Consider the following 13,979-nt stretch of genomic DNA (forward strand, 5'->3'; position numbering starts at 1 on the left):
GAGACGGGAGGAGAGACAGTGCAAGCGCTAGCCGGTGGGCTGCCTTTACTGCAGGCTTTTCTGTGCAGGCTGTCCCTCTCCTTTAAAACCGTGCATCCCTCCCCTCCGTGGCAGCAGCAGCAGCAGCAGCAGCAGCAGCAGGCTGGCTGCTTCCATTCAGCCCCATTTGGTATGCATGAGCACCACTGCTCCAAGCCAGGAGGTTGCTTTCTTAAGGAGGATCGGGGGCTAAGGCAGAACCCCTTTACTAGTCTTCCAAGTTCCGGAAACCCCCTGCCCTGACGGGACTGCAGGTGTGCCGAGATGACCCTGGCATGTCAGAACTGTGGGGCACCCTGGGTTTTCTAGGCATTTGCAGGTGGACAGCTCCTTTTTTTCCTGGTGGAATTGGGAAAGAGTCATGAATCAAACTGATGCTCATCGCCCACTAAACTGGACCATTAGGAAGCTATGCCATGCCGCTTTTCTCCCATCTGTCAGGCTTCTTAAGGTATTGTAATGTACTGACTTGACCTGGTCTTTTCCTCCTTTTCGAGGTGTTTCACTTTGGGCCGTTGTGGTCCTTGGAAATACTCAACTTTCCTCAGGCACAGACACACCTTTTGGAGAACATGAATGCATGCCAATCTGCTTTTACAACTCCTTGCTTTGGAAGGGTCCCTCAGTGCCACCTCTGGAGCTCTGAGGGACCCTTGATAATGACAATGTGGTCACTGAGAGTACACTGAATTGGCTTTTTGTCCTCTTAGCTCTTTCTTATAAAATGGAATTAGATGAACTTATTTAGGAGGGGGAAAGACTGATGTGGGAGTGAAATTTTTTACTACGTTGTGAGAGGTTTCTTAAGTGTCTGTCCCAGGTATTTTTTCCCCTTGCCTTTATCCTAGTTTTTTTTTTTAATTGAACCTAGGTGAGAGAACAAAGGAGTCTACCGATCTCTTTAAATCCGTAGGTAGTTCTTGATCAGTCCCATTTAAGGGCTAACACAGAGCAAGTCTTATCAGATATTGATGCTTCTGGTACCCTCTTTTTGAGCCAAGTGTTAACAATTTTGATCTCCTAAGTCAAATCAAGTTACTTTTTGCAATAACAAAGTAGTGTGAAAGTACGGTAAAGCAGATATGGTGAATGGTCCATGAGCGTGACTGGGTCTCCTTATTTGCATTACATAAAAGAATATTGCAGCATCTAAACTAGTGCTGCTACACAGTATTCCAAAATTTAGCTCTTTTTGAGCCTAGATAGCATCTTAGAGAAAATTGCCCACTACTTTAGAATAGCCCGTTTCAAATCATCTGATTCACATGGGGGAAAATTAAAATGAAGTGTATAAAATTAAGTCTCCCCCCTGAATAAAAGCATCTATGTTGCTTATTTTTAAAAAAAATGTAGTTGTTTCAGCATTTCCTAACCATTTTAAAACTAAAAAAGACCACAGTCCAAAATCTATTAATTTATGTGTTCTATTTGCATTATTAAGTGTAAGATTTTTATGTAGTTAGCCCTGGCCACACAATCACAAATGTGACATGGATATTCATGGTTTGTGAAGTTAATCTTAAACCAGTTTTCTTCTCAAAATATTTTTCTCCGAGGATATATTCAGATTGTGTTAAATTTGATCTTGGCTATTGGTGGCAACATGAAATAGCATTCATTCTTCAACCCATTATCTTGATTTCTCATATTCTTATAATGAACTAAATAGTATTGCCCATATACTTTAACAAAAGGCATGCACTGGAATTGCATGCCATTTTTCCAAGGACCAGCATACAGACTGTCATGGAAGGTGCTCCCTGCCAAGAGCTTTATTTGGCAGGACGAGAGGATCCTTGGAGACAACTGCTTTTACTGCCCAGGAGTTTGTGTGGTAGGGAATGAGAATGAGGCCAGGAAGGAGGGAGGTGGTGGAAAGTGTCCATTTCTCACCAGAAGAATGAGCACGTACACTAATGCAAGTCAAGTTAAAGGACTCTAATTTGGGAGAAAAAATATCACAACACAAAATTAATAGCAAACATACTTGCAATTGGCTAAATTCATCCTACTAATATCACCTCCACCAAAGAAAGGTCTTTGTATAGGAAGATTTTTTTCAGCTTTGTCAATAATAAAATTAACAATAATGTTTTTGGGGTCTAAGCCAAGCTCTCCATGCATTCCCATTCATTCTTACCTGATTTAAAGCTAGATGACACTTACTGGTTAAGTATATAGATTGATCATTTGTGATTTCTGTTTTGTGATTCCAAAACCAAGAGGTCACTTTGGTGCAACTTAACTTTTTTGAGGTGGATACATTGTTTCAAAATAACTTATAGTTTGGAGTCAAAAGATTAGAGTTCAAGTCTTGCCCTTGACACTTTTACCAGCTAGGTGAATATGAATATACCCCTCACCCTCTCTGTGTCTCATTTTCTGCAGCTATAAAATGGAGATGATAACACACATACAACTTATCCCATAGTTTTGTTATAAGGAAATCGTCTTTTAAAATGTAGAGGGCTGGGTGATACGAGTGATTATCAATACTTGAGTAGTCAAGTGGTTCTGTGATATCATTATAGTACCTCTAATGATACAGATTGTACCTCACCCTTGGGGACTCTTGCTCCTGTCCTCCCAAAAGTTCAGAGATTCAGCTAGCATTTTGGAGGCCTACTATATTAATGATATGCTTGGACTCTCTTTCAATTTCTCACCATGTCTAATGTATCTTCTTTTTTGATTATACATTTCCTTGTAGTATCAATTATTATAATTCTGTCACTGTTCAATATTTGTTATTACTATTATCCTTCATTTTATGTGTGGATGACATGTTATTGACATAATAGGACCTAATTTCTTAAATATTCATGTATGCAAATTGAGTCAGAGGTCAGTGTTTCTATGGCTCATCTGCTTGCATGGTTTCAAAATCCATTTATTTTGGGCACTTCATTTAAAACAAGCAAAATTAAGTTGTATAGCATGAGTCATTTTAGTTAAATTTAAAACTACACATTTCACTTTGAAATAACAAAATGAATATAATGCATAACATAAAGGACAAACCATTAAGCATTTGCGGATAAATCAGAAATAGAATCCATATACTAACTTTTTAAAAAATCAAATATTTATTAAGCACTTTCTATGTGCCAGGTACAGGAGATACAATGAAATTATCCCTACTTATAAGCTGCTTATAGTCTACTGAGACGACCCTGGCATATCAGAACTGTGGGGCACCCTGGGTTTTCTAGGCATTTGCAGGTAGACATCTCCTTATATTCTACTGCAAGAAATTAGATATATGCGTGTATATATATATATACATACATATACACAACTTGTATATATGTGTGTACACATTATAGAATTATATCTAACAAACGTTACATGTGCATATGTGTGTATATATAAATAATTTGGGGTGTGCATGTATATGTATACACATATACATATATACTATATATATACATATGTATCTATATACATGCAATATATATTAATATATGTATATGCAGAATAAATATAAGTACAACATAGTTCTAGAAGGGTACTAGAATCTGAGGGGATAAGGAAAGACTTGATGAAAAATAGCAGTAGCTAATATTAATATAGTGCTTTGCCAAGCAATTTGCATATAATGTCTCATTTTATCTTTTCCACAAAGCTGTGAAATAGGTACTAATATTATTCCTATTTTACAGGTGAGGAAACTGAGAATTAAAAAGGTAAAATGATTTGTCCAGGGTCACACAACTAGTAAAATGCCTGAGGTAGGATTCTAACCCAGATCTTACTATCTCCAGGTGAAGTGATCTATTCACTATGCCATGCTGCTTCTCAAATAAATTACAGCAAAATCTCATTCTTTTGATGACCACTTCAAATCTCCGCCCCCCCTTTTCCCTTCTGCTTCTCTGAGAATTTGTCAAGGTTTTCATGGCAGGGGTGGGGGGAAAGAGGGGAGTGATAGAGAGTACAGCATAATAGTTATAAAGCAAACCTTAAAATCAAGAACACCTGAGTTCAAGTCTCACCCTGTGTACCCTTGGTCAAGTCATTTGACATCTTACTTTTCAAGGCAACTCTTTAAGACTATAAGTTGCAGAGGGGTCCATCTGCCTTGAGAAAGGAATTTTGCTCAAAATCACTGTGTGTGTATTTGTTTAAACTGTTGAAGCTTAAAAGTACACTAAAACTTTTGAGATAGCCTGCACACAAATGTATTTATATAATTGATAACAATTGAAATTAGAATAAAGGACCATGCTGGATGAATCTTTTGTTGCCTATGATTGGCTGACCAGTTAAAATTTAAGATGTTCTGCATTGCTGAATGTTTGTGGCAAAGATAATAAAACAGAGAGAAGGGGATGAAAATCTCCCCTGAAATCTTACATACATGTGTCATCATGATGTGGCCATGACCCTGGGTTCCCTAGGTGGGGGCCAATGGCACATAAGAAGGTCTGGCGTCTCATACAAAGTTGGAAAAGCTTTCAGTAAGGACCCAGCAACAGGCTGTCATCCAAGGATCAGTCCAGCAAAGTTCCGAATGGCTCAGTCCCAGAGTCAACCATTTGCTGAGAACTGTCAGAGCTTTCCTCTGTTTATACTCCTGGAGAACCTAGGTTTACCTCCACTGCACAATGAAGAATCAGAGCAGGACATTGGAGCTGCTCACCACCTATTCTGTTCATTGGATTTAGTAACTGGGCATCTAGGACTTTGTGGAAAATGGCTAAATGAACTTGAACACTTCAATGATTCACCAGGTAACATTTGTTCACTTTCCTGGTACTATTATGACCCAAAGCATATTTTTCAGGTACTTGGCTTGCCAGTAGATACAAAGCAGGGCATGATGGTTTGATTCCATTTAGTTAAAATAAGTCACTCCCAGTACCTTAAGGCTAGACTCCATCCAATTTTATTTCTGATGCTTTTCTTCCAGACATGCCAGTCTTTTCTGAGTTTAACAATACTCTCATGTTAAGAAATAGTTTTATAATTTATTTGTTAGTTTCTCATCTTCTGATAGAGAAAAGTGGTTCTACTGAAAAATGAGAGTACTCCATTTGAAGAATAATTTAAACCCATTTACTTTAGGGCTATACTTAAAACTTTATTCTGGAACTAGAAATTTTTGCTTTTGTATTTTGTACTTTTTTGAGCATGACAGCCATCTCAAATTTTGAATTTGATTATGTTTAGAAATAACATTTAAATGTGAATTCCTTGAAATGCACATGCTGCTGGCAAAAGGGTAGAGGATGTTTTGGGATGAACAGTTTTTAAAATAGAACCCTGCTGATTTTTTTTTTCTTTTCTGTTTGCCTTTTACATCTGTTTAATGAGTTGGAAGATTTATTTTTACTATTAATGCCAAACAATAGAGTTTATTTTAACAAGAGACTATTCTTAGCATTTATCATATTAATGTCATTCATCTCTGATATTCTAGAGTTGTTAATTTATGCAAGGTTATTGTTGTTCAACCAAGAAGATCTGATGTATCTTTTATAAGAGAGAAAAAGTTACTGCTCTTGTAAAGTTTACATTCTATTGGGGAAGACAGCATGTACAGGAATATGTGTATGTAAAATTAGTATTTAAAATCAATACATGTTCTTTTTGGACAGGAGTTAGTCAACAAGTAATTATTAAGCATCTACTATGTGCCAGTTACTTACTGTACTAAGTGCTAGGGATATAAAGAAAAGCAAAAGATAGTGTCTATTCTCAAGAAATTTACAGTCTGGTAACAACATGAAAATGACTATGTATAAGCATCTTGTATATGGAATAAATTGGAAATGATCAATAGAGGGGAAAATAAGGGGGACAGGATTTTGTAGAATGTGGGATTTTAGCTAGGACCAGAAGGAAGTTAGAGAATCCAGGAGATACATAGAAGGAGGGAGAGCATTTGAGCAACTAACTGCTGCTAGTGAAAATGCCCAGCGGTGGGAAATGGAGTGTTTTGTGTAAGGAATAGCAAGGAAGCCAGCATAACTGTATTTCAGAGTACTTGGAAAGTAGAAGAAAAAGGAGTAAAGTGTAAGAAGATTGGAACTAAAGGAATAAGCCTGGTTGTGAAAGATGTTGAATGCCAAATAGATGTTTTTTTCCATCCTAGAGGACATAGGGATTCAGTAGAGTTTATTGCGGGGGGTGGGGAGAAGGGGGAGAAAGAGGAGTAACATGGTCAATCTATGTTTTAGGAAGATTAATTTGACAGCTGAGTGGAGGATGGACTTGAGTGGGGAGAAATTTGAGGTAGCGAGACCAACTAGCAGGCTATTATAAGTACAGGTATGAAGTGATGAGGACCTGGACCTCCATGGTGACAATAACAAAGAAGATAAGGGACATATAGCAAGGATGTTATGAAGGCCAAATTGACAGGGCTTGTTACCACCTTGAATAGGGGTGGGGACTGAAAACGAAGAGTTGAGGATGACTCATAGGTTGTAAGCATGGGTGAATGGGAGATAGTGGTACCAATAGGGAATAGCAATCGGGAAATTCAGAAGATGGTAGGATTTGTGGGAAAAGACAAGGCAAGCAGTTGAGACAATGAAGAAATGCCTCATTTAGGAGATGATATTTGGACTCTGCTTTGAAGTGAAAGTAAGGAGGAAATGCTTTCCAACCACGGGGCACAACCTTTAGAAAGGCATAGAGATGGGAGATGCAGTGTGGAGTGTGCAAAGTCTTGCAAGAAGAATAGTTTGGTCAAACCGTAAGAAGCAAGAAATGGAGTATGTATAGTAAGTTTGGAAAGGTAAGTTGAACAGCACATTCTAGTACCAGGCTTGTTGATGTTTTAACTCTAAAAATTCTCTTAATTAGGCTTTACTTCAACCTCTTCATTCACAAAGGCCATGTAAGACAGCAGAATACAGTGGAAAGAGAATTTCTGCCTCTGGAGAGTCAGAGGACCTGGGCTCAAATTTTACTCAGACACTTAAGACTTAGCTGGCCTTGAGCAGGTCTATTATTCTTATTGCATCTCAATTAACAGATCATTTTTTTCCTAATGAGCTAGGGAACTCAGATAATTGGAAATTTCCTATGGCACTTTCTGTATTCTGTTGTGAGAGAGACAAAAGACAAGGAAATGAGCTGATAATAGAGTTTTTAAAGAAGAAAAGCAATGTTTGCAACATATCATAGTAAACAAATAATTTACTGCAGCATTCGATACCCTCTGCAACAATACTAGAATATGGTTATATGTCTTCTTCATGGTAACTTAGGACGGTGTGATGGACAGAATATTAACTAGATGTCAGAAGACCAGATTTGTAGATTCAGCTCCACTGCATACCCTGTGACGCTTTAAACTCTCTGAGCTTGTTTCCTCTTCTATAAAATGAAAATATTAAGGTTTGTTCTGTGGATAAAATAAGATGAAGCATGTGAAAGCATTTTTGAAATTATGAAACACTGTGTATATATGATACATCATTACTTTTATTATCATAATTACTATCTTGATATATGATGATGACAGGTACACATGATATATGATCCTCAAAAACCATCTGAAGCATGAAAGGAAGTTTAAGTTATGTTCAGAATACGTTGTGTTTAACATATCTACAACTTATTCTAATTATTTGAAAACTACTTATCATTTTGGGAGCTAAAGTCACTTCCAGCTCTAAAAATGATTCTAGAATACTCCATATAATAACCTTGCTGGATGAAGAGGAGCTTGCTGTTTCATGAAGATACTTAGTAAAAATCTTGTGTTTTTAATGACATGATGGGAAGAAGGGATAGAGTTTGCCCCTCGACCAATAACAGTAATCTCCTTGAAGCAGAAAAATCTTGTGGTTTTTTAACTAGATTTGTATTGATCGTTTCACATCACTTAAACTTATCCCTGTATCCCTCCCAGAGAGTTATCCCTTATAATAGAGTATTTTTAAAAATAAAAGAAAAAGAAAAAGGAGGAAAAAAACCTCAGCAAAACCATAATCCATCAGAAAAATCTAATATTATATTTATCATTCTATATACCTGTACCTATCTTCCCACCCCCTGTTTCTTCCAAAATACTACAAAGGAATTTGGGGAACTATCTTTTTATATCTTTTCTTTGGAGCCAAGCTTGTTCTTTGTGCAACATTGATTTCTTTATTGTTTTGTGGCAGCTAACCATTGTGTATATTATTTTCCTTGCTCTGTTGCTTGAATTCGCATCAATTCATGTAACTCATTTCATGTTTCTCTGTATTCATCATGTTCAACATTTCTCACAGTGATTATATTCCATTACTTTCAGTTTTTTAGTCATTCCCAAGCTAATGGGCATATACTTTATTTTCAAGTCTTTGCTGCCCAAGCACTTCTATAGGCATTTTTGGGTATCATCAGCCCTTTTTTTGTCAATGACTTTCATGGTGTATATCTCTAGCAGTGGGATCTTTAGGTCAAAGGGGGGGAATTTTGAAATTTAAATACAAAAGTAGGTGGCAGTGATGGACAAATTCTTTGTCACTGTCTCTATTTCTCTCTTTGTTTCTCTCTCTCTCTGTCTCTCTCTGTCTCTCTCCATCTCTCTCTGTCTCTCTGTCTCTCTCTCTCTCTGTCTCTCTCTCTCTCTCTCTCTCTCTCTCTATATATATATATATATATATATATATATATACATATATACGTACATATATATATATATATACATACACATATATTTTATATGTGTATGTATATCTGTCTCCCTGTCTGTGTGTGTGTGGAGGTACATAACATAGCCATGGTAGGAAGAAGATAGCTAGAAAAAAGACATTCAGAAATTCTCTAAACAGCATAAAAACGAAAACCCAGCCAGCATTAAAGTCCACATCCTTAGATATCCATTGGAAAATATATTACGAAAACAACATGGTAACAATTATAAAAAGGGAAGGCAGCAAGGGTAACAAGAGACATGAAGTTGAGATCCCATTGTAGACAGGTAAATTTGTCTTCCTAGGTATCACTGAGGCTTGACCAACGTTAAAGTGATACATAAATGGTAGTCATTACATATTAGCCAGTTCAAGTCCTGGAATGGGGTAGGGGGAAGGCGTACTACATAGTATATCTCAAATGTATGACTCAGCTCAGGATTCTGCATTCTCTATTGTCTGACAGGTGGCTTTTTGAGAAAGTGATGCAAGTAGCTTTATGGAAATTATGAGTCAACCTAAGTCTCTCTGGAGAAGTCTTCATTTTGGTAATCTCAGTTGTGTTAGAATAAAGGAAAGCTTCTGGCTCTCTGGGGATTAAATGGGAAGGTGACCAAAATCTTGAAATCTTGGTTTGCTGGATTCTTGGAATACCTCCTTTAGGAGGAAAGATCTGCTGTGTGGGTAAAGGATATAGCGCTACATCCTCAAATTTGTTTGCCCTTTCCCCTTCTCATAGCATCAACTCAGAATTCTCCAGACAGATCTTAAACTAGCTAGATTCCATCATTTTTTCCCTCATATATGTATTTTTAAATGGAAAAGTTGTCTAAATACAACAGAAACCCTTAATTGTTTTTTTTTTCCATACAGAAAAGTATTCTACTGGATATTTACTCCTATTTTGGTTGGTTGAGAGGAGGAATTTTAGTCTTGTCACCATTAAGCCTAAGGGGCAAATAAAGTGTCAGCATATTAATTCTGTAATGCCCTTAGACAAACTTAGAATACCATATGTATGTGAGTTATTGTTATTCCTGTGTAAAAATTCATATACAGATTAAGCCCTATTCATGATGAGATCAGGAGTTCTTTTTAGATGAGTTGTGATAGACCTTATTCTGGAGAGCTAAAATGCAAATTCTTTTATTTGCTCATTTTTCCTTTTATCCTTCATTTATATGATTTTCCAACCATATGTCGAACAGATTGGTATATTTTCTTTTTCTTTACTTCTTTAAATTTTATTTTTCATTCTAAATCTAAACACCAAAAAAGAGCATTTTTTCATGTACCCAAGAGGACACCCAAAAAAGGATTGCCCATGGAACCACGAATCCCCATTGCATACTGCTTGCATTTTTTAAAGATGGTGTGTAAAAATTCCATATTTTTTTCCAGACCTGTCCAGCTTTGACACTGCTTCCTTCCAAACTTCCTTCAGAACATTTTTAATAGTGTTCTTTTTTTTTGTCTCATTCTTCTAACCTTTCTCTCCCCAAACTTCTCCAGTTAAAAAACATGGTAGGAAGAAAGAAGGAAAGGAAAGTAACGTTTATTAAGTGCTTACTATGTGCCAGGAACTGTGCTTACCACTTGGCAAATATTGTCTCATTTGATCCTCATAATAACTGATAGGTAGGTGTTTTATTATCCTCATTTGGCAGTTGTAGAAACTGAGGCAAACCAAGGTTAAATAATTTGCCCAGGGTCACACAGCTAGTGTCAGGTTGGATAATGGCAACTGTGGCTTACAAATTCTCATGGGACCCTGGGATATTATTTGTCCACACCAAGAGACTTAAACTGAGTTAGAGCAACTAGGTATATTCATAATCTGTTTTACTATCTTGAGATTCAGGTCTATCCAGCCGTATTAGTTTTACTTTTTCTACCCTGAAAATAACTATCTTTGAGAATAGATGTAAAGTAAGAGATAAATTCTCATTTATGTCTATAATCTATAACTATTTATTACACTATACATTGTAAAAAGCAAGACTTCCCCCCCCCCACCCTTTTTGCTCTGAACATAACTAAAAGCCCTCTTGGAGATTTAAGACAAACTTTAATTGTATATAATACTAATATCCATCATGATCTATAAAACACTGCACTTTTTTCATCTTCCTTGGATCTCAAAGTAATTTTTAAAAATTATTTTAAAATTTCAAAACTGATTTAAATATATCTTAATTTTTAAAGATTATTCCCCTTTTTTAGTCTCAAGAATTTTTTTCTCCAACCTCAGCTCTTTCTGGACTTCAGCCAGTCCACTCCACTCTTTTGTATTCGTTCTTGATTACATCATGCATCTTTGTGTCTTTTGTATGTATCCCTTTAAAATCTTTGCTCATCTTAGCTATTTTGAGGTGCATTTGTCCTTTATGCCTCCTGTTTTGAATCTCTCCCTTTTCTCCAGTTACATGGCTACCACTCTAGCTTAAACTCTGATTGCCTTTTATCTTGGACTATAGTATTAGCCTCCTAATTGCCAGCTGAACTGGGAATCAAGAATACTTGAGTTCAAATTGTGCTTGACGTATTTGCCAGCTTTATGACCCCAGACAAGTCCTTCAGCCTCCCTGAAGCTGCATTTTCCTCATCTGTAAAATGATGCTCATCACACCTACCTCGTGCAGTTGTTATGAGAAGCAAATGCGATAACCTATGTAAAATGCTTTATAAACCTTAAAGAGCTATAGGAATGCTAAGTAGTAATTAATTAGAATCTCCACCTCAAGTTTCTCCACTGTCCAATGCTTCTTCCACACAGATACCAAAGTGTTTTTCTGACACATCAGATCGTTACAGATTCGGTAAACTGCAGTGACTCCCTATTACCTCTAGAAGCAAATATCAGCTCAGATGTTTGGTGCTTAAGGCCCTTCCCAACCTGAGTGTATTCTACCTTTCAGATGCCTTCCTTATGCTCCTGGCTGCTTCTGCCTCCCCCGTCAATTATTTTGTGTATATTTTGTATATACATGATTGTCTCCTCAGGCTAGGCTAATAGGTCTTCTAGAGCAGAGGCCACTTCATCTTTCCTTTTTGCATCCTCAGAGCATAGCACCATTTATGGTGTACTCTAGATGATTAATAAATCCTTAATTGATTGACTCCTTTCCAGGCGATTTTTCTCCTCTCTATTACTTGGCATTTCTTCCACCATTGTTAGGAAAATCTTCTGTGTGTTTTATGTTAGCTCCTTGAAAGTAGGGATTGTTTACCTTTGTTTTTGCATCTCTGGTGCTTATCACAGTGCCTAGAATTTAGTAAGTAGTTAATAAATATTTGTTGAATTAAATAAAAGTGATATCCAAATGCCAAATACTATTGACTCGAGGTGATAATATCACTATGAAATATTTCAAACCTCATCTTTCATTTTTCTTAAAAAAAATCTTAAGATACAATATATTTTTTCCAAAGATCTTTTCAGAATTCTGAGAAAAACCCTCTAGAAAGGTAGCTGATAGATAATGGCAGAAGGATGGAAAAGATCTTTCATTAGGTAAATGTATTGAAAGCAATAGAAATTTAACAAAGATTATCTCTGATTTACTTAGGATTGCTTTCTCACCCATTGAAAACCATTAGTGCTAGGACCCACCCAAGAGACATACCCACTTTCTTTGAAAGTACTTGCTTAGCTTGCTTTCATTTAAATGCTCACTACAGACCTGTGATCAGTTTGTCAGTTAATATGCATTTATTAAGCTCTTACTATTGGCCAGACATTGTGTTAAGTGCTAGGGACACAAAGACAAAAGACAGTTCTTTCAAGGAGACCATAATCTAATGGAGATCACAATCTACTTGGAGGGATGTTTAAATCTCATGGGAGGATTGATTCCTCTAGGGAAGAGATCAAGGAGGAATGGGATGAAGTGTTAGCCAAAACTTAATATTTTCCTTGGTCGTGATTCCTATAAATGTTACCTATAGATGAATGTTGCTATAGATGACATCTTGGAGCAATGAGTCATGGGGGTAAGGGAGGACAATGATTATGTCAGTCTACACATCTCCTTCCCTAATAAAATGGCTTCAATATACGTTAATGACAAATTAAATAAAAGTGTTCCCAGTACACTTGAACCTAAATTTCAGATTATAGTATTAGTATTAACATTTTTTACAGCACTAATAAGGTTTAAACAATATTTGGTTACATTGGTTCATTTGATTGATTAAGGAATCTTGAACTTGAGATAATTTTCCATGAGACAAGGTTTCAAGTAATTAATTGAATAAATTATTTTGTACCTGGAAAAAGTAAGGCATAATCAACTGGTTACTCTAGGAATAAGTAGTGATTTTATAGTGCCAGATGTCTGCTTCCAAAGTATTTACTCAAAGAGAAAATGAGGAATAAAAAATTACACCTCATTCATTGATTATATTAGAGGAAGGATGCTTCCTAATTTAGTGGAAGCTCTTTGATAGATTTCTTTTTACTAATTTAGTGGGCTTATTTATCTGATGAAATAAAGAGAACACTATTTAGCAATAAGCTAAAATGCATGCCAGCACTACTTTCTCTGTCCTTTGAAAGGGGGGTACTTGCTTTTTTTTCTTAGCAAATGTCTACAGATATGGGCAGATGAGTAAGATAAGAATTTGTAAACCCAAACCTTGGTAATCTTGGCACATCTCTCCTGGCATTTCTGTTTAAAAGAGCAAAGGTGTCTTTGGACCTTTGTTTCACAATCACTTGGTTATTTTACAGTGATATACAGTAAATAACCCTTATAGTAGTCTAATGTGAATTTCAGTTTATCAGATTCTTCCTGGAAAACAGTCTTGAATCTAAATAAATCTCATGTGAAAAGGTCACAATCATAAATTGTTTTCATTCGTTTTACCCTGTGTTAGGGAAGACTAGATAATGTATGTGACTAGAAAGTTGATAATTACTTGTCTTGGTAATCTATATGATTATTTAGCTGCTTGCTATAAGAAAATGTTACTGAGAATGAGCTGTCAGAGAGGCTTCTATCAGAAATTTGTGCTCTCTAGTATTATATCAAGGCAGGGAAAAATATGAGTTTCAACATTATGGCCTGACAGTTTAATCTATGAAGGTATAGAATGCTTTCTGCAAGCCTAATGATGGGAGACTTCAAAAACTTCCCCCTTGACACCAACCGGTGAGATGGGAAATGCTTTCACTAAGAAACAGAGAGGCAAACTATGGAGTGCAACTGAAGTGGTTTTGCATTAAAATTCTTTTCTTTTTCATTTGGAATACAAAATATAGAAGGTTTACTCATATTTGGGAATCCAGAAGATCAGCCT

The 13,979-nt window shown here is 36.3% G+C and overlaps 1 protein-coding gene across 1 annotated transcript in view; it reads left to right on the forward strand.

The window, feature by feature from the left end:
- The first annotated feature begins 314 nt into the window (after positions 1-314).
- The window catches only part of TRPM3 (transient receptor potential cation channel subfamily M member 3), a 725,609-nt gene continuing 711,944 nt past the window's right edge, over positions 315-13,979 (forward strand). Inside the window, 2 exon segments of the mRNA XM_036738414.1 lie at positions 315-351; positions 354-490. Coding sequence (XP_036594309.1) covers positions 315-351; positions 354-490 — 174 coding nt within the window.

The sequence above is a fragment of the Trichosurus vulpecula genome, chromosome 9, assembly GCF_011100635.1.
Source record: "Trichosurus vulpecula isolate mTriVul1 chromosome 9, mTriVul1.pri, whole genome shotgun sequence".
Lineage (NCBI taxonomy): Eukaryota > Metazoa > Chordata > Mammalia > Diprotodontia > Phalangeridae > Trichosurus > Trichosurus vulpecula.